General features: G+C 35.7%; 1 protein-coding gene across 1 annotated transcript in view; it reads right to left on the bottom strand.

The window, feature by feature from the left end:
• The window catches only part of EYS (eyes shut homolog), a 723,503-nt gene that overhangs the window by 474,745 nt on the left and 226,675 nt on the right, over positions 1-22,083 (bottom strand). Inside the window, 4 exon segments of the mRNA XM_066547467.1 lie at positions 14,565-14,678; positions 15,132-15,245; positions 16,411-16,524; positions 17,690-17,812. Coding sequence (XP_066403564.1) covers positions 14,565-14,678; positions 15,132-15,245; positions 16,411-16,524; positions 17,690-17,812 — 465 coding nt within the window.

The raw sequence follows: 22,083 nt of genomic DNA, 5'->3' as shown, positions 1-22,083 counted from the left end.
CAGATTATGTACATTTATCTGGCCTACCCAAGGAACTGTGTGATTGTGGATCTTGGGTCACAAATTCCCTTATCAAAATTTTTAATTTGCAATAATTAGATAAAAAGAGATTTAAAGGTCCTATAAATCGAGCCTTAATTTGTTAGAACTTAAAAACTGTTTCATGTTTTCCAATACTGATAATGGAAATGAGGGTGGCAGAGACAACTGTTATCAAATGGGTTTAGGTTTGTAAATCTGCCTGCATTTTCAGTCAGTGCTGCTGGAGGCAAGTCTGTTCTTTCAGGCTTACTTTCCAACAGTGCTTAGTGACTCTCAGGGCTGTAACAAACTGTACACAAGCCCCTCTGAATCCCTTTGAAGCCTTTCCATAACTACTAAAGCTGTGTCTATCCCATGCTTTCTGGTGGAGCTTCTAAGGGTTTGCTGTGCTCCGAGCCTTCTGCACTTCACCAGTGCCCTTGCCTCCACTATGGTTGTCCAGCCATTCCTTTCTGCAGCTGTTTCTCCCTGTCCCAAAAACCTCTGTGCTCCTCAGACAGGCTGTAACCTTAATCCAGTGATGGGCAGTGTCATGGACAAAATAGAAACAACTTGAGGAAAACTGATTGAATTAACTGCCAATTAAAAATAGCACAGGATTGTAAAAAGCAAACACAAAGATAAAACCACCTTTCTCCACCCCTCTTTTCTTCCCAGACTCAACCTCACTCCTTCATTTCAGACTCCTCTACCTCCTCCTTACCCATGAATAGCATAGGGGGATGGGGAATGGGAGCTGTGGCTAGTCCATTGACAGCTCTTTGACCCTGACACCTCTGTCTGTGTCAGTGCAGACCCCCCACAGGCCACAGCTCCTGCCAGAAGCCTTCATAATAATGAAACAAAGACTGTCCAAAATGTCAGCAGGATTGTAGGTGAGCTGACTGCTTACTGTAAGATGGTCATTTAAGGGCTGAATTCTAAATGCTTTTAATAACAAGTACAACAAGTAGGAACAGAACTGAGGTTAAAAAAAAATCCAACAACCCTTTGACGCTGACAAAAGAGGAAAAAACAACACAAGTTGTTCCCTGTCTTTATGCTTATGATCTCTCTGATGCAGGATGATCCTGCTAAAGACAGCCAGCACTTTCAGATCTGGAATTCATAAAATTGCACAGCAAAAGAAGCCATATGGCTCATTGAGATTTTGCCCTCAAGTTTCCATATTTATATCACAACAGCTTGACATGAGTGAAAACCCTGCTGATTCCTAAAGTGGAATAACACAAATAAGCTTACACATGGCTCGCAATCCTAAATGGAACTGACAGATGATCCAGTAATGCAGTACTTAATTTTCTTTACCTGGAGAGGCAGCTTTACCTTTGCATCTACCTTCTGTGCACTTCCTTTTCTCTTTACACTCATTCAAGAACCCATTTATCTGTTTTTCAGCCACACTTGCTTGAGTTCCTGCACATTGGAAAGAACTGTGCTTTGAGGAAATGGTCTTTTAAGATAAATCAGTGGGCTCAAGACAAATCCTTTTTCCCTTCAGTGCAATCTCTAATGGGAGCATGCAAAACAGATTTCTGAGCTAATGAAAACCAGCTCACTGAAGTCTGGAATCATTATTGTGGTACTTGAATTTTGCATTTCTCTCAAGATTATGAACTCTATCATCTCATTGCCATTATTGCTATTAGTTTCCTACCTCTACATCCTAAGCTTCCTCTTGCTTATTCACAAATACAGAGTACAGTTTTCTCACCCTGCAATTGCTTAAAAAAATTGTCAATATTATCAATTATTTGTGTCTTTCCATGTTGTCTTTTCTGCAGAAGTCAGTGTGGTAATATCCCAAGGAGAACTAATGTTCCTAAGTCTTTTGTCCCATTTCTTAAAGATGACTTCATAAACTTTTCTTGATCAAGCTATCTGTAGAAGACATCCACCACAATATTTCTTTAAATGGTTGCCATTCCACTCTTCCTGATCTACTTGAATGATGTATCAATGAAGTTTTGCCTGTGACATTAATCAGATGCTTATCTTCCTATCAGCAGTGCTGGGAAAACTTTATCTGGGCCCCCACTGTTTTTGCCCCTGCTGCTGGAGTCCCCTAGTCACCTTTGATATGCTCTGGGTATCTGCTGGAATTGTCATTGGTGCTGTCATGGACAAGCAGCAAAAGCAAGCAAGCTCTGGTAATCAGTCAAACTCTGGTAATATCTTCCCCACACTAAGATCTCTGACATGGAAATAAACCTTATCCAAGATCAGGTCTGGTCACCTGGTACCACTCTCCCTCAGAGAAGTGTGTTATCTGTCAACCTTTGCTTTGTTTCAGTGGTAGTGATGAGGATGCATGTGTCAGACTCAGACAGCTTACTTGGCCTTCCAGATAAAACCCCTTATCCAAGTAATCAGAAGGAATCCTCTTCCAGCCTTCACAGCTGCAGAGTCTCTTTTTCCCCATGCCTGAGTGTATCCTCTGCCTACCCTGATCTTCTCTTCCCATCTGCTGATGTGGATATCAGGCTTTCTCCCTTCAGGGAGCCTAAGAAAAACTTATTCACCTTTGATTTTGTAACACTGCTCCTGTGTAGCCTATTCTTATTCACCAGGTCCTTCCCCTGGCCATATGGAAACTAAATCAGGATGCATGGAAATTAAACCAGGATGCATGGAAAGGAACTCACTCTCCTCCTTCCTCCCATGGTGTTCTGCAAATAGGAGCATGACTCTATCTCAAGGTAGCTCCCCAGAAGGGTATGAATTTCAGTGAGATTTGAAATTACATCAAAACTATTTCCTGACAAAAAATATATTTCCCCCTTTTTAAGGATTTAGGGAAAACAAATTGCTTCTTTCATTCTAACTAAAATAGAGTGAAAAAAATTAAATTAACCTGAAATTTATAAAGAATGGTAAATGAAAATATGGCCATAAAGAAGTTTACCAAATCAGGTTAAGCCACATGGAATGATGTTAGTTGCTATTAATATTATAATCTTTTTAGTGCCTTGTTTCAAACAATATTCACCACTCTTTAATTAGATAGTCAATATCCTTTTTCTCCCACCCAGCTTTCGTGCATAGCATTGCATGAAAAATCTTTTTGTCTGCTACTGTCAGAAATGGCAAAGGTTTTATTTCTATTCTAACTGGAAGACTGGTAAAACAAAAATATAATAACATAATAAGACTCTCCATTTCATTCAGTTCTTTTCCCTGAATCAATTGATTTTTGACTGTCAGTGTTGAGATTAATAAGTAAAAAGACTATTCCCTTACTCAGAGAATCACAACTGTTGATATTATCTTAATACATTTTTGTTAAGAAATTACTTATTAATGCTAATCAATACAACAAGTAAGAAATCAATAAAATAAAATTGGATGAATTAATGTACAATTATTTTTTTAAATGCATATTCACACAAAAATTAAGGGTGGATAGGAGTAGGCAGTGGTGATTGCACACTTGAAAAACAAGTTCACTTGCTGCTGTTGCTCTCATACCAGAATTTTTTTACAGAGCTGTAAAAAAGAAGTATGATTAAGGATAAATCAAAGAGCAAACAGGTTGCAAGTTAAATTTTTTAGTAAAAATAGCTTAATCATAAAGCAGTTTTTATGTTTTCACCTTTTTCTCTCACTTCCAAATATTTGTGAAAGAATTTCTGTACAAATATTTTTGTACAAATGTTTTACTGTAGCTGATTAATTTCAATACATCTATTTTGCTCTAAACATGAAACTTCTCACTTGATCTGAAAAGTTTCTGAAACAGCGGGTCTGTGAGAAAGGAATGCTGTGCCCGGAAAACAGTTCATAAACTGTCTTCTCTCCCTGACATATCAGAATTTTTAAATTCAGAGTAAAGAGGTAATGTTCACTAAACAGTTAAATGACAAAAAGAGACTGTCCAACAGATGAAATGTGAAAGAATTCATCACAGAAGTTTATTAATTAATTAATAAGTTCAGGTCATCTTCACAACTGTGCTTATTTCCTTTAGACGGATTTAACCTTTTTGCTTGTTTAATTCTTGGCTACATTTTATTGATTGCAATAATAGATCGTCTTTTATGGGCAACTAAAGGCCTCTCTATTAGAATAAACCTGAACAAACCTCAAAAAGTATATGCACAAATAATGAAATTAAACAGCCAGCTGAAGGATAATTTCCTTTACAGTTGCACAATATATTGCAGTAAGTATTATATGTATTTATCTACATTTAAGCATATACTAATAGCATATAGTATGGTTCTCTATGAGCATACTATATATCAAAAAATGAATAGTTTATTTGGAAAATATTATCTTCTTTTTGTTTAGAAGTGAGAATCATATTACATGTTTAGAAATTTCATTCAGCTGATAATAAGTTTCCTTTTCTACTGTATTTGCTTATAATACTTCTAGGGTAGAATTTCTAAATACCATAAATGGATGCTGAAAAAAGATTTTATTTTGCTGAAATAGACTGTCCTTTTAAGGCTCTTGCTAAAAGTCAAAAGCCTAATTTATAAAAATTACATAGAAAATAAATTGCCTGATATAAATTTCTATTTCTTCATGTGAAACTATTGATATTTATTTGTTTTATTTGCTCAGCATAAATGTGTACATGAAATATTTTGATGTGCAATATTGAAGTTTCCTATAATCAAAAGTGACATCTCTTCAATGTTGTCATTTTTTAGGAAAATATTCTAATAAATAAAACATTTTCTACTAACATTTTATGGAATGAAATCTGACAACAGTTTTTCAAATTCAGCATTTTGCTGTAAAAGTATGGCCTGCAAAATGCATCTCATTTCAGACTGATGGTAAAATTATGACAATATAGTGAAAATAAAACATCTACCAGAAAAACAAGTGTGTCATTTGGATGGCAGTTTCCTAAATTATAACAAAAGTCTGGCAATGGTGTTAAACACACATTCATGAGGACAAGAAACTTTCAAGAACTAGCAAGCAGGTAGCAACACCAGCACCGTGGTTTTGTGATCATAACATCACTGCAATGGCATTGTTTCAGTCCTTTTAAACTTATCTTTTAACAACAGAGTTGAAAGACTCTTCTAACACTGAAATTAAACACTACTCTTTTCCAAGATAAATTAGACAATTGAGTTCTTTACAATAAAAATAAAAATAGATTTAGTTATGGGAAATAACCCAGTGTTCAAAGGCGCTATAAAGTTACATAATGACATTCCTGCCCACCCCCCCAATCCCTGCCCCCAATCTATATGAAACTTACTGGTTTTCCCAAGATTATTCTTTTGAAATGAGTGGATACAAAAACTTTAATTCAAAAGTTATTTGATCACTTCAGGGAAATATGTGGTTTTGTTTTCATCACCTTTACACAGCTCAGTAGCTCTTGCTCCCTAAGGCTTTCATAGACTTTCCATAAAATCCCAGGAACACTAATGAGCAAGAAGTTTGATATCTAAAATCCGAGTTCCTTGCAACTGTAAATATTAAATGTCTTAATGTTAAAGATAAAATTGTCTCTACTAAAAGTTCAAAACTTTGAGAAGCTTAGATGTACCTCTAAGCTTGCCATTATTTTAAAAGCTGCCTGCTTGCCTTGATCTGCAACATAAGAAAACATTTCCACAACTGAGATGATTAAAGACTAGTAAAAGTAAATAAAAAACCCCCAAAAGTACCCTGAAAATGGGTAGGAAATAGAAAAAATAGGTGAAGCATGCATATTTTTATGTTACTTGAAATTAAGCTGAGTACTGTAATATTTTAAAAACTTAACAAGTGTTTTCTTATACTTCAAGTTTATAGGAAATCCATTCTTTTCTTTGGAATCCAAATTCTACTTTCCATTAACGGAATTGCTTTGAGATTCTGTGTATAAAGAATGAAAAGACATTTTCTCTGAAATCCATACTAATTGAAAATCATATACTTTTTTATTTTTAATGGAAGAATATTTGAAAAAAATACTTAGCACTTTTCAAGTAAAAATACATTTTCTTAATTATATATGATAATGCAGAGCATGCAACAGTGCTTAAAGAGAGTATGAGAAAGACCCACATCACAAATTTTAGAAGGAAGATCACACAGAGGTGTATATATTATTGCTCCATACCTGTATAAATTTCTGTAAAAATAGAAGAAAGCAGAAATTGAATATATTATTTAGAAACAGTTTTTTTCTTCAAAATATGCAAGTTTATAAGGTATAAACAATGAAGATATATCTGTATCCACATTTGTGAATTTCACATTTCGTATAAAAACATGCTTCACTCTTTCTCAGAAACCAAAAGAAGAATTCCACAACGGAAAACCATTAATAAAAATCTATTTCATACTGAAATACATGGGAATGCTTTTCTTTTCATTCTTTATTTTATCTGCAACAGCATTCAACTGAAATTCATATTAGGTGTGGAAAACTTGTATCAAACTTATGTTTTCCTTATGGCTGAGGACTTGTGGATGTCAATAATGAATTGCAATAATGGCTGCCTTTAGTTCTGGTGGTCAAATTCTTCTTTGTTCCAAGATCACACTTTCATTTTCTTATAATTTGAGTGATTAGACAGATATTATTAATAGCATCTGATACCAAGATTATAATTTTATTCCTTTTAGTTTTTGTATTGGCAGATGACCCTATGCCATAAATAGGCTCACTATGTAGAAAAATGAAGCTAAAAACATTTGCATCAATAGTCAAAAAAACCCCTCTGAAATTTGGTAAACTGATCTTTGAGAAGCAGCAATTCCTTCATAATTTGCAGGGCAGCCCTGGAAAAGGTAACCATGTTTTAAGTCTTTAAAAATGGTGGTTTGCACATACTTTCTGGAAAAATAAGGGCCAGGTTTCCATTTGCAATGAATTGAACTTGTATCATCTCCATAACTTAAATCTGCTTTCCAAATAGAGATCTTGAACACCATTCTCACAGAATGCATGATGAAATTCAAACCCCTTATCGGCTGTAGGTGACCGGATTTACACATGAAGTATTCTTAGATTACTCATGGCTGTAAAGGTTTAGAGAATTTTTCTTGTGGATCAAGATGTGTCCCAAGGTGCAAACTAAACACAGAGTTGAAACTGCAGCACTTATCTCGCTGAATCTGTATGGACAGAGTTAAGCAAGGACAGTTTTTAGAGATGCCTTTGTGTTCTCAGGGCTATTCTGAAAGGCCACAGCTCTCCTACAAACCTTGGCATAACTGCCAGACCCTTGTGGATATCTAACATACCCAAAAGCCCCTAAATAGATACTAGAAATGGCTAGGAAAAAGGCTTTCTCTCTGAATTGTTTCATTTTGGAGACAGAAGCAGATGAGAGTATTCATTTAGATGGCAGCTTTTAGGAACAATATAAAATGGAATAGAAATATCCGAAAAAAAATCCAAAATCCTGCAGTGACTTCATAAATGAGCCAAAAGCAAGTCCCAGCTCATACTGATTTCCATTCAGGCATTACATATCCTTTATTGTTCAAAGGCAATACATGTTTTTTTGGTAATATAGCCCAAATATGGACACCCTGCTTCTCTTCCCTCAAAAAGCTCCTATGTGATGCAGACTGCCCTTCATATATCTATGCATCAGTTTCATTTTTTCCCCCTAATAAAATTTTATTTGGCTGCTCAGTGTCAAGAGAGTGGCAAAACAAGATAAAACTTGATGTTGAACAGAGTATAGTGGTTTATGGTCTAACACACTGTTATGCTAGAAAGAGCCAGAGGTCTTGCAAACCTGCCTGTTTGCATAGGGCTTGGCACAGGAAAGACTGAGGTTTGGCCTATGAACACTGGAAAAGTAATTGCTCCATTATCTCTACTCCAGCTTTTTGCCTTCATGAGCACTTACATTTCTTACTTATTATCTGTTTTGTAATTAGCTGTTCTCATAATAGAGTGTCCTGTGATGAAATCTTCATTATTACTCTTGTTTTTTGATAGACTTAAGCTTTTTTTTTCTGCTGAGTTGCCTTTCTTACTAGTTTACTTTCTTTTGCAACATGTTTGATGGTCAATTACCATTTTTGCTTTGATCTTAATTGGAACACATTTAGAGACGTGTCATTAAGGCTGCAAGAAGTAAGTAGACATTTCCTCAGAACTGAATTTCAATTTTCCTCTACAATTGCGTATATTTGGTTTAAAAGGTCATACCTATTAGGAACCAGACAAAATACATACAGTGCAGTTTTTGAAATGAGTCATGTAAATAATTTGGATCAAACAACAAAAATCTTTGCTCCATTTATTAAAAACAAGCTACTAAACAACTGCTGGTTTTTCTCTTTTTTTTTAAAGACAAAATATCATGCCAACTCTCATAGGACTATCACATATTCAATATACAGTCTCTAATTGAAACTAGAATTTTAATGCTTTCTTCCTTCCTGAGCTTTCTTTGGGAAGAGCAGATTACTGGCTCAGTCCATGTGTTACTGAACTGAGCTGTTATGTTAGAAATGCTGTTAGTTTCGCCTTTGCTTTAAATACAGGTGTAGAAAATGGGGAAAATTTGCAGTCCTGGTGTGGGACTGCAAGATCTGCTCTTAGAGTTCAATAATACCAAAGAAGAAGAAAACAGCCTTTTAAGTCTTACTTTATCTTCTGTAAAAATGAGCTGGTCTAGAAACTGTAGTGAGATCATTCACCTTGTGCATGATAAGAATGCTGAAAAGCAGCTTGCCTGATACAGTGGCAAACTTGCTCTGCTACATTCTCAGCAAGGACTGTTGTCTAATAGTTGTGAGTAACTTCATTGATGTGCCTTAAAAATGTTGGCATTTCAAAGCTCTGAACAATGAGGTTCCATAAATCACTATGAACTTGACAGTTAAAAGAATATTTGAGTATCCTCAATGTTCTTACAAAACACTAAAACCACCAATAAAAACCAGCATGGATAGGAATATAGACAAAGCTATAGCTTTATTAATTGCAGTGGTTTTGGATATGTTTGAATTTTTAATGGGACAGCTCAGTGTTTTCTGACAGAGCTATGGGAACTTTCATTCTACCTTCTGTGAAGTTGTTAGGACCCCTAAATGAGATACAGCCTCATCATGTTTCTCACTCCTTCTGATCTCTGCCCAAGGACTTAACACCAATTCTCTAATAACTGTGATGCTTTTATAGAAAGACTTCAATTTTAGAATCAATATCATAGTAGAAAAGTTAGTATAATAGCTTCTCAGCTAGGACAGTCTAATGGAATCAAACTCTTAATAATATTAAGAATATTAAAATATTTTATTTTTCTAGCATCCAAATCAAGTTTATCTTCCTTCCTTCTCCCAGTTCCAGTTGCTTGTCAGCAGCAAATGCAACAGCTTCTCTCTCCTCTGTTTCTGAAGAACTTCAAAATGTCCACTGATACAGAATTTCTGATATACACAACTATCACTGTTGTACCTCATTTATGATACAAAACAGGTGGAAGTGGAGTCATTTATGAAATGTGTATTTTCAGGTACTAATATATTACAACCAAGCAGAAGCAACTGTACCAGACATATTAAGGATAAATCTTATATATAAAGAACATCACACTGCAGTGAATGTAAGTGGCAGCACAGCCATTTCAGCTTTAAAGCATGAGGTGTGATAATGACTTGTGCTAAACAGCTTAGTGGCAGTACACCACTGAAAGCCAACAGAAGCAAAGAGCTGGACTTTTATAAGTGTATTGTCATGTTTGATTAATTAAAACATATTCACAAACACATACAGTACTTCTGCCATAGATAGCTATTACAAATGGCAAAAGCATATTATACAGACCTAGATGCTATATTTTTTTCTCTGTTTACCTTAGTCACGGCACAGGCTCAGAGAGGCTCAGTAACTTTTAGGATTTCTGTGGTATTACACAGGAATCTCTTTCTCTTACCAGATTAATAACATAATACGGTATAGATTTTCTTCTGTTAATCAAATCTTGAGCTTCTCCAAATCAAGGTCAAAAGAATTATGATGTAAAAGTACAGGGATATTAAGTTCATTATTTTGCACCATATCAGGACTACAGGTAAAACTTAATAATTTTGGAAAACAGAAAATCAATTTTCAACTCCACAAGGATAAGGAACTTGGCTGAAATAGGATGAAAATACTTCAGCTATCATACTTAGTAATTAGAACATTAGATGTTGACAAGGTTGTTATTTCATATCTGAAAGTCTTATAGGTTCATTCAGTTTTCCCTTGAATTACGCATAGGTGGACTGCTAGTACCTTCAAGCTGTTAGTCTGAACATTTGGAAAGTCAAAGGTAGTAATTTCAGTGGCAAAAATTCCAATGAAATACTAGAATTTATAGAAAGACCATGATCTACACTGCATGGGAGGAAATCTACTCTCAGGGGAACACTGGTAGAGAGGAATGCATTAGTTTTGTTAGGGTTACACCAGCAGCATCAGAAGATATAATTCTCCAGTGCTCTCTATTCACATTATGAAAGTTGGATTTTCTAAAAAAAGAGTTGGTGCCCACAGGAGAAGTAGAACTTTATTCACATATCAGACTTTTACAGTTAAGTCTCACAACCTGGACTACAGACATTTGAAGAAAAATTTAGCTATATTTCATTGCCCAAGTATCAATTTTCTTAGAAGCCATTGATGACTTCCATTATTCTATGCAACCCAATGGAATGAGTTAAAACATTTTTTTCTAAGTAGACAAATCTGTGCTTTGAAAAAATGAAACAAAGAAACCCACTGCTCCTCCCAAGAGAAATACAAGAAACTATGAGTACACAGTAATACCTTAATTAAATTTCTGATGAATTTTCATATTTATATAAAATTTTTATAAAAGTTTTTAAAATATAAAAGTATCAATTCAGGATATTATAAAGTTTGCCAAATGTAAAAAATGAATAGCAGGTATCTTGCTCTCAGAAGACTTGAAATGGGAAGAAAGCAAAAATTTGCTTAAAAATCATGAGGAGATGAAGGAGAAGAAAAAAGAAAAAAATCAAAGCTTTCTGGTCATAATCTTCCTTAGTCTCCTTGTTAAAATAAAGAAATAAAAATAGTCAAGGAAATAAAACCAAAAGCAAGATAAATGTATGTAAACCAGTTTCTATATATAGAATCAATTTCTAGCTTAATCTGACAGACTATCTTTTGTATGAATGCACCTGAATGCCCAAATCATGCTCTGAATCATCATTCCTTATTTCCATGTTCTATATAGTGGGCATATGCTGTACATCTTCTGATCAACTGGTACATGTTCCTGATTTATGTTCCTAATAATAGTGCATGCCCTTCAAGTCAGATTTTGTGATGGGGCAATCAAATCATTGCAATATTCTATGGAAATATATCTTCAGATTGCTTTCCAGGTAAATGACAGCATTCATAATACAGCATTTATTGTTTTCCGCTAAGAATATCTGAAGCAAGAAAATCTGTGAAAATACTCAAAACCAAAACAGGTGCTCCTATATAATTTTTGCCATTAACATTATGCATGTACTTTCTTAACTAAGTGAATCTGTAATCTGTAATTAGTGCACACAAAGCTGTTCATTAAAATGCCCTGAATATATCCAGACAATTAAAAAGCATAGTTTAACTAGACATTATGTTGGCTTACTGTGAATCTGTTAAAGGATACATTTACAGCAGTTTAACACTAAATAAACAGATGGTGTGCGACAGAGGTAGCATTTTCATATAAACCTAATATACTTTTATTTATACCCATATAAATCCAGACAAAATCAGTATAAGAATTTGATATTGGAAGGTGTTGACTAAAGCTGTAAAAAAGTAAACAGCCTCAGACATGCAGTACCGAAAATATTATCATAGAATGGAGTCATAGAATCATTTAGGTTTGACCTAAATGACCTCCAAGGTCATTGAGACCAACCTCTGAGCAATCATCACCTTGTCAATTAAACCACAGCACCAAGTGCCATTTCCAGTCTTTTCTTGATCACGTCCTGGGATGGCAATATTGGTACTTCCCTGAACAGCCTATCCAATGCTTAATCACCCTTTCAGTGAAGAAATTCTCCTGGTATTATACTTGAACCTTCCCTGGTTCATCTCTTGTCCTGTTGATGCCTGCTTGGGAGAAGAGGTCAACCGCCACCTTGGTACAATCTCCTTTCAGGAAGTTGTAGAGAGTGATATGATCATCCCTGAGCCTCCTCCTCTACAAGCTAAGCAGCCCCATCTTCCTTCTCCTGGTGAGACTTACACTCCAGAACCTTCACCTGCTCTATTGCCCTCATGTGTACACACTCCAGCCCCTCAATGCCTTTCTTGCAGTGAGGGGCCCAGAACTGGATATGGGATTTGAGGTGTGGCCCTGCCAGTGCCAAGTACAGAGGGACAATCCCTGTCCTGGTCCTGCTGACCACATTATCGCTGATACAGGCCAGGATTTCCCTGCCCTTCTTAGCCACCTGGGCAGACATGTTCAAACTCTGTCTACCCCAGGTTCTTTTCTGCTAGGCAGCTTTCCAGCCACTCTGCCCACAGCTTGTAGGGATGAATAGGGTTTCTGTGTAGGACCCTTCACTTTGTCTTATTGAACTTCATAACACTGACCTTGGCATACTGAACCAGCTTGTCCTGATCCCTCTGGAAGTTAGCCTTTCTAACTTCCAACAGATCAACAATCCCACCCAATTTGGTGTCATCTGCAAAGTGATTGAGGGTGCCCTTGGGCCCTTCACAAAGATCATTGACAAAGATACTAAACAGGACTGGACCCAATATTGAGTCCTGGGCAGCCCCACTAGTGACTGGCCATCACACAGATGTGACTCCATACACCACCATTCTCTGAGCCTGGCCATCCAGCCAGTTTTTAACCCAGTGAAGAGTGCCCCTGTCTTAGCCATGGATTACCAGCTTCTCCACAAGTATGCTCTTGGAGACAGTATCAAAGGCTTTGATGAGGTACAGGTAGAAAACATCCACAGCCCTGATGTCACTCACCAGGTGGGTCATCTGGTTAAAAAAGATCAGGTTGGTCAAGCAGGACCTGTCTATCTTAAGCCCACGTGTCTGGGCCTGAACCCCTGGTTGTCCTGTATGTGTCATGTGATCACACTCAAGATAATCTGTTCCATGACCTTGCCAGATACCAAGGCCAGGCTGACAAGTGTAGTTCCCCAAACCCTCCTTCCAACCCATCCTGAGAATAAGCATCACAGTGGTCAACCTCCAGTCATTTTTGACCTTCCCAGTTAGCCAGAACTGATGACAAATGATGGACAGTGTCTTGCTGAGCTCTTCTGGCAGTTCCTCAGTACCCTCAGGTGGATCCCATCTGGCCTTATAGACTTGTGAGTGTCTCAGTGGCACAGCAGGCCATTAACTACTTCCTCCTATAATGTTCTCAGAGGATCTCAGTTACATTTTATGAGTCCTGCCAGCAGGACTTACCTTTTCCATAAAGCATATGAGACACTGCTAGTCTGTTGAAGGATGACTACAGAAAGGTTGACTTTCTGAATTTTTAATTACTTACTTAAATAGCTAAATGAATACCAAAATCTGCTGGAAATCCGGTTCCTTTTGCAAGATGTACTCAAAAGACCAGTATTTCTAACCATGTACTGAAAATTATTTTACATCTTCCTGCACAGACGCAATTCTGATAATGCAGTATTCATTTACTTTTTACTGTACTGGATTTTATTCAGTAGAACATAAATAAAAACTAACAAAAATGACAAACTAAATTTTGACCATTAATTAAAATAATAAGAACAAACATGAGTGCTTGTTCATGAGCTCATGAAAAATGAATTTTATTCAACCATCTTCCCTATAGGGGAAAAGTCCTGCTGTCTCAACATACCAGGATAATTGTCTTTTAATGATTGTTCTGGAATCCTAAGTAAGTATCATTATATTGAACTGCTGGAGGAAAAATGTGTTTATATTTAATTTACAAATCAATAGGTGCTTTTAATTGAGACTATCACTTGAACTATATTTGCTCAAGAACACCACACAATTTGTTTCTTTAAATTATTTTAGCAGTAAGAGTTTAAATTTAGCTGAAAATTTTATTTATATGAAAAATTTATATGAAAACTGTCACAATAACTTTGCAATTTAAGTGTATTTCTTTTAAAAGCATCATAAGAAATAATCACACAGTTTGTGGATTCCAGGATAGCTATAAATTGCTTTCTAAAAATGATAAAATAATGTAGCGAATGCCAATAGAATTAGAGAGAAAACTGCGTAGAAAATCAACCAATCTTTGTGAGGGCAGCTTAATGGGTACATACCTCCTATTACCTATGTAAGTAATTTTATTCTGTTAACAAACTGATTTTAAAGTATCAATTTTGTTTAATAAAGAAACACACCTAGCAGATGTATAAATAATGATCCCTTCACCTTAGTTGCAGCTGAAGGCATATATATGGCTGGTCACTTTGAGAACTTTGTTTGGGGAAGTGAAGGACTATTAATGTTGTAGGAACACTGAAATGCATTTAAACAAGTGATAGAAATGCCTTATAAAGTTAATTATGTTTGCTTTCCCCTCTCCCTTGGTGTTCATTACCTTTAAACGGAGCCACACATTGGCAGAAATAATTACCAGGCTGGTCAATGCAGGTGGCTCCATTCTTGCAGGGAAATGAAGCACACTCATCTATATCTGTTTCACATCTTGCACCTTTGAAAAGATGAAAATTTTCAACACTTACTAAAAAATCAGGTGCCAATTTCTAATTAAGTTGCACCATAAAAATCTCTAGCAACTTGTGAAGATAAGCTAACATACATCAGCCAAACAAACAGCCACACTACTAATTTCAATATCCATTTTGTTTTTATAACCACAAATACATACCAACTCATTTCTGAGTTACTAAATGGTAACTAGTCTTCCTTATGTGTCCAAGCATTGAAGGCCTTTTTAAATGCAGACTAATTTATCTTGTGCTATGAGGTTTACAGATGCAGTCAGTGTTCCTGTTAGTTGGAATGCAAATTAAACATTGGACCAGGGCAGATAAAGAGAAATGACAATAAAACACAACAAATTAGTCAATAATGTCTTAATGGATGCTTTGTGCACTACCTGGCTGTGTAAAAAAAAAAAAGGTTTGCTATAAAAACAACTCACCAGTAAAACCAGGTAGACAGACGCATTTATAGCCACCAATAAGGTCTGCACATGATGCATTATGAAGACATGGAGAAGACTGACATTCATTTATATTTGCTTCACAAGTTGTACCTATAAATATAGAATCAAGGAAAGGGGAAAGAAGTTATTCCATGTCACCTTTAGGTAAGGACCAACATTTATTTTAACTGAATATAACTCACATATCAGAATCTATTTGACACCCTTTTAATATTCAGATCTGGGTGTTTATGACAGATGTTAATCTTCTGAATGCTTAATTTGTTCACTAATTTTTCAAAAATGTTAAAAGTACAGTAATCAAACAGTTAACTAAGGCTTAAAGCAGAAAATTTTCTTATTATATAAATATAGAAGAACAGAAACCGTATTACAGTAAGTATAATAGACAGCATTGCAGTGGTATTAGAGGAAATGCTTCTTATGTTCATGATAAGGCAAAAGATGTACTCCCAAAAAACTATGAAAAAGAAATCTGTTATAGAAAACAAGAAAATTTATTCCAATGTAGACTATAAAAAACCCCCATAACTACTCAAAGTATAAAAATACTTCATTGCTAATATTTGTCAGTGAACCAAATTCTTTATCATTTGAAGAATAATTGAAAAATTGCATCAATTGCATGATTTGGGAAGTTAAAAGCATTTAAAGAAATAAAAATGCAAGTGATAATTCTTCTGAATAGATGAGTGGTAGAAATTACTATTTTGCACTGGGACATTTGAATTATGGATTGATTTGTATTTTAATGATTAAATATCCATGATGTTTAAAAAATGAAGCTTTAAAAAGAAAATGGATACACTTTAAATTCCTGATCCAAGTTGAAAGGATAGCTGCAGCTATTAATGCACCCACTTATAAAAGCTAATAAATTTTTCATATAAATTCTACAAATATGACAAAGACAAAACCTTTACCACACAGTTGGATTTTTTCTCAATTCGAGGATATTAAAGCTTTGAAATATTTTAAAAGCTTGCAGAAAAAGTATCCCCAATTTTCAGAATTCACTGAACCTCACAGACCCATTTTCAACAGCCAAGACACCAGTTAGCAGAAAACACCTAGTTCCATGCTATCATGAAAACAAAATGGGCAATTTAGTCAAGATATGCTTTTTCTAACTGACATGTTTATGACTTCATATGACACCCATGTGTGAATACATGCGTTTCATCTGATGCTTAAAAAAATGGTGTAAAACTCTGAGTAGTTTTACAAAGTTATCATGCTGTGGATTTTTTTTTACCTTCAAATCCATCCTGACAGATGCAACTGAAGGCATCCAGATGATCAACACAAGTAGCTCCATTGTGACAAGGGTCACTAAGACACTCATCGACTTCAATCTCACAGTTATGACCTGGAAACAAGTGGAGGATTAATTTCATTAGAACACGCCACTGGTGAATCATCAGCACAAGCAGCAACAACAAAATGAAATAACTGAGTTTAGGTACAGGGAGCTTTTAACAATGAACCATAAATTGTCTTTGGGGAATTTATTTCTTTTTGATTAAAGGACAAAAGCAAAATGAATACAATGTTGAACAAAGATTTTATAGAGTCCTTACAGATGTAATCAAAAACTTGCATATTTTCATATTTTAAGGGCAAGAAAGCCTTGAGTTTTCATAAAACATTGCAAATGTAAATATGGTTTCCAAGGGAAAAAAAATAAAATAATATGCTCTTTCTCTATTTTTTTTTCATTAATTTATTAATTTGTGGCTTTGTTTTAAAGATCAGAACAGCAAGTTAAGAGATATGCAGTCTTCTCAAGATCTCAATTCCTCTGGTTGTCTCTGTCCTCCTTGACACAGGAGGACTCAATTCCTCTGGTTGTCTGTGTCCTCCCTTGAGGGAGATATAAGTGTCATCTTATTCCTGCTTTTGGAGCCCTCTCAACGTCTGTGGAGTTAGACAGGATGGATCTGGGTAGCACAGCTGATCTGCCACTCAGGGAATTCCTACTGCCCTTGATTATTTCACCATATAGTTGATCAAAAATATCTGTATATGTATCTAGAAAGATTTTTTTTTCTTTTACACTGGCGTCTGAAAATACTATGTCAGTATGCTGACATAGCCAAAATAATTTTAATCTAGTCAGTGTAAATGACAATGGCCTGCAGGGTAGATGCAAACATGAGTAGTTAAACCTGCCCAAGATCTTGGATGTATATTTGGAGTTGAGACCCTCTTAGTTCAGCCTTACTATTAACAAAGGAGTTAAATTAAGGCCAACTTGCATATGGCTGGGAGTTTAAATCACATCAGTGTAAGACAGACACCGTGTCTAAAATAGTATAAAGAGTAATTGGAGTGGAAATAGTCCCTTGTAGTCAGTATTTTTACAGCTGAATACTTTTACTCAGCCAAGTACTTTTGTGTGTCGGGAAACAAAAGCTGTTTCTGCCTGAATCAGAGGCACAGTGCTAAATTATCTGTTGCTACTTTTGAACAAACTTCTATTCTCTGGTTTAGGACTGACTGAAACATGTTAAACAGCACTTGTATGAACTTACCTATAAAGCCAGGTGCACAGAAACAGAGATAGCCACCCACAGTGTCTTTACAGATGCTGGAGACCCCACATGGTTGTGATAGGCAGGCAGCAACACTAGCTTCACACAACTCACCAGTAAAACCTGTTGAAAAATAGAGTAACAGAAGACTTAGGAAGTTTATTAAATTTAATCTGAGAAAACAGACAAGTGACAGGCCAATTAAATGTGTACTGTTCCTATGTTTTAAAATCTTATTTAGAATAGCGTAAAATATTCAAATTTCCTTGAAAGTTTCAGTTTCATATACCAAACAACTCTAAACGGAACAAAGTCATAGTTATAAAGTCAATGATAAAGCTATACTTCAAATTATAATAAAAACCCTTCAAAATACAATGGGCATCAAGGAAATAATAATTTTCATTGATGATAGAACTTTTGTTTTTGAACATACACAATAAATAGTTGCAAGAAAATATTCTTTGTTAGACTGATTCTTTTTCAAACCACATTAATATATTTAACTATGTGATATAAAGCAGTTGAAAAATCAATCCATATGTGTGGAGTTAGTATCCAAATGCTGAATATAAACAAAAAGTTTCAAATTTTAGACGTTTTGGTTTGGTCATAAAAACTTAGTGAGCTAAAGCATAAGAAGTACAGTTTTCTGGTCTCCTATTAGCTGAGCACTTAAAATTTTCTAAATATTTTTAGTGCAACAAAGATCAAAACAGACTAGACCAATTTATTATAATTTAACAAGTGCAGCATGGAAAGCCACTAAAGACTTAAACCAGAGATTTGGTTAAGTGAGTTAAACATAATGAATTCCAGTGTCTTACAAACTTAGATACTAAGTCTGGCTGAAGATCTGAACTTCACATTTAATTTAAAAATATATTTATAAAGAAATGCCATGCTTCAGCAGCGTAGGTATTGCCATGACAGATTCCAGTGTACCATTGAGGTTCCTCATATCTGACATTGTGTTAGTCAAATTTTTAGACAAAGAGGAAGACTCTTTGGTCAAAGATGTTCAAATAAATCTGCATTCCTACTGTATGCTCTGATAGCTTTCAAAACTAAACATAACCTAGTTTTAATAGTGTTTATTAAGTGCAGTTGACTATAATAAATAATTACAAAATTTCATAAGTTCAGTACTGCATGGACCTAGTCTTTAAACTAGAGGAAATGGAAACTGTGTTCTTAAGGCATGACTGAAGACCTTCTGATCTGGAAGAATTTTTAACTTTAGAACATCTTGTTACATGAGGGAAGACAGCAGCTTCTGACCATCAGGGTAAATTACTGGAACATGCTGCACTTTACAAATTCTGGCTTGTTGAACAGCCCCTTGAGGCATAAATACAAGGCAATGCTTATTAAAACTGCCCTACACATGCAGTCATTTTCGTTTCTAAATCAGTAGATGCAGAAAGGTGACTTTAAGCTGTGTTTCAATTCCATCCTAAACACCAGCCATGCAACATTCTTGCACAGCTGAAGTTTTCCTTCTTGTTGAGTGCCATTAAAAATTTAAGTCTCTCATTTTGCCTTTGTAAATAGCTCTTAACATCTGCATAATGAAATACTACATAAACCTAATATAAAATATTAGTATAAAGAAATAAAATGAAAATGTTGATCAATGATGGTATCAGCTATGCACAGATATAGCTATAGTTGTTGCATGTTTAACTTTCATCAAAATAGAGATAATGAATATAGAAAAGCCAACAGGTATTTTTTCCTTGATGAAATAAAATTATTATTCATAACTTTATAGATTTGAAATAAAGGTCTTAACCTATGTGTGTTTTTATTTCTATGTTTTGAATTAATTGTTGAAGTATTACAGCATGGATTATTGGGCTTTGAGCAATCTGATCTACTTTAAAAAGTCACTATACTAAGTTGAAGAACAAAGGGTAGTGGTTTCAGGGGTCAATTTTAATATTATACATCTGGTTATGTATAAGGTTTCACTTCAAAACAGATTCAGTCGGATTGCTTAACAATACTTAACATTTCCTACAAAAAGAAATGACAACATTTTGATTTCTTTTTTTTCTTACAGATATACAAAAGATACTTCATAGTTTAGATAATGAAAATTTCACAACAGAATATTTAATTTTTTTTAAATGCCACATTTGCTTTCTTGAGACATTTCTTTTTGACAAACCCAAATGCCTCATGACAAAAGTGATTTTTACTAGTCAGGCTGTGACACTTAAATTCTCCAGGGAGATCACTGAATTGTGATCCATTCTGACATAGTCCAGCCACACAGTGATTTATGGCAATTTCACTACATGGCTCCTTATATTCTGGATGGCAGGTACATCTGAAACTATTAACTGGAACCTCACATTAAGGGTTATTGTCAGAGCCAGCAGGATTTGATGTGCATTCATTCACTCTTATTGAACAAATAGTACTTCTGGGGAAAAAGTTTTATGGTTCCTGTTAAAATTAGATCTAAGAAAAGCTTAAACAAAAGAAAGAAAGAAAGAAAGAAAGAAAGAAAGAAAGAAAGAAAGAAAGAAAGAAAGAAAGAAAGAAAGAAAGAAAGAAAGAAAGAAAGAAAGAAAGAAAGAAAGAAAGAAAGAAAGAAAAAGAAAGAAGAAAGAAAAAGACAAATGTCAGAATTTAATAAATTCATGTAAAACCTGGACAATATTTTCATTGTCATTAGGATTCATACATAATGGTTTGCCAATTTATCCTTATATGTACTGAATGTGATAATAAGTATATATAAAACCATTTCATTCATTTGATTTTGGGATAGAGTGGTTGTTTGTCATTCAACACCTATCATAGTGAAATTCTGCTTGTGCTTGGGTCCTCTGGAATTTCAAATATAAAAATTGCACTTACTGAAAGAATTACACAAAATGTGAAAAATTTAAGAAATATGCAATTAATAATAGCTGTGTTGAACAAAATAAGGAGTAATAAGGAGGGAAAATCATCACCTTGGCATGTGAATTGGGTTTGCTTGGCCAGGTTTTGGTAGCAGGGTGGGGGTTCACAGGGTTGGCTTCTCTGAGAAGTTGCCAAAAGCTTCCCCCATGTCTGACAGAGCCAATGGCAGCTGCCTCCAGGACAAACCCCCGGCTGGCCAAGGCCAAAACCATCAGCAAATGGCAGTAATCCTTCTGTGATCATATTTAAGGAGGAAAAAACTAATTGCACAGAGGTTATTTTGGCCAGGGAAAAACGGGGTAAGAATGAGAGGATCAGCTCTGCAGATTCCAAGGTCAGTGCAGAAGGAGGGGCAGGAGGTGCTCCAGGCCCCAGAGCTGAGATTCCCCTGCAGCCCCTGGTGTAGCCCATGGTGAGGCAGCTGTGCCCCTGCAGCCCATGGAGGTCCATGGTGGATCATGTTACCTAGGCACTGTCAGATTTTTGTTTGCTTCCGATGCTTTTAAATAGTTCAACTTCCCATTTTCTTCAGATTTTTTTTGCAATACCTCAAGTTAGACCTGACAGTTCTATACTTCACTTCTGCTCCTTTCTACTTTTCTGTAACTTGGGCCTAACCACAAGCTACAGCTCTGAAATTGCTCTGAATCCTTTCTAAATACCACAGTTGAAGCTGTAGCCAAACAAACAGATTTTAGAGTATGCATTTTCATTTGAACACTCTAGGTTCTTCTGCAACTGATAAAATAATGAAGAAGATTATTCTGGGAGTTATAGAAAAACACCTGAAAAACAGTACAGTATTGGTCATGGCTTAATGAGGGGAAAGTCCTCTTTATCAAACATCATTTCCTTTTAGGACAAGTTAACCTACTGTTGATCAAGGGAAGTCAATTGATGTAATATTTCTGGCTTTCTGCAAAGCTTTTGATACTGTTTCTCACAGAGTCCTTCTGGACAAAATGTCCAGCACACAGCTGGGTAAACACATCATGTGGTGGGTGAGCCACTGGCTCAAGGGTTGGATGCAAAAGGTTATAGTGAATGGGGTGACATCAGACTGGTGACCTGTCACTGGTGGAGTTCCACAGGGCTCCATCCTCGGCCCTGTGCTCTTCAACGTCTTCATAAATTACTTGGACACAGGAATTTAAGGAATACTAAGTCTGCCAATAATACTAAACTGGGAGGAACTGTTGACTCCCTCAAAGGCAGAGAGTCTCTGCAGAGAGAAAGAAAAATTAGGGTACTGGGCAAACACCAGTCACATGAAATTCAGCCAGGAAAAGTGGTGGGTTCTGCATCTGTGTCAGAGAAACCCTAGATGAATGTACAGATGGGGAATGAGGCACTGGAAGCAGCACTGGAAGCAGCACTCACAGAACATGAGCCAGCAGTGCTGTGGCAGCCAGGAGAACCAACCCTGTCCTGAGGGTTGGACTGTTGCCCATCAGGCACAGCATGGGCAGCTGGGA

Source organism: Molothrus aeneus, chromosome 3 (genome assembly GCF_037042795.1).
Source record: "Molothrus aeneus isolate 106 chromosome 3, BPBGC_Maene_1.0, whole genome shotgun sequence".
NCBI lineage: Eukaryota > Metazoa > Chordata > Aves > Passeriformes > Icteridae > Molothrus > Molothrus aeneus.
The sequence above is the reverse complement of the archived record's forward strand: the minus strand, read 5'-3'. Positions and strand labels throughout refer to the sequence as shown.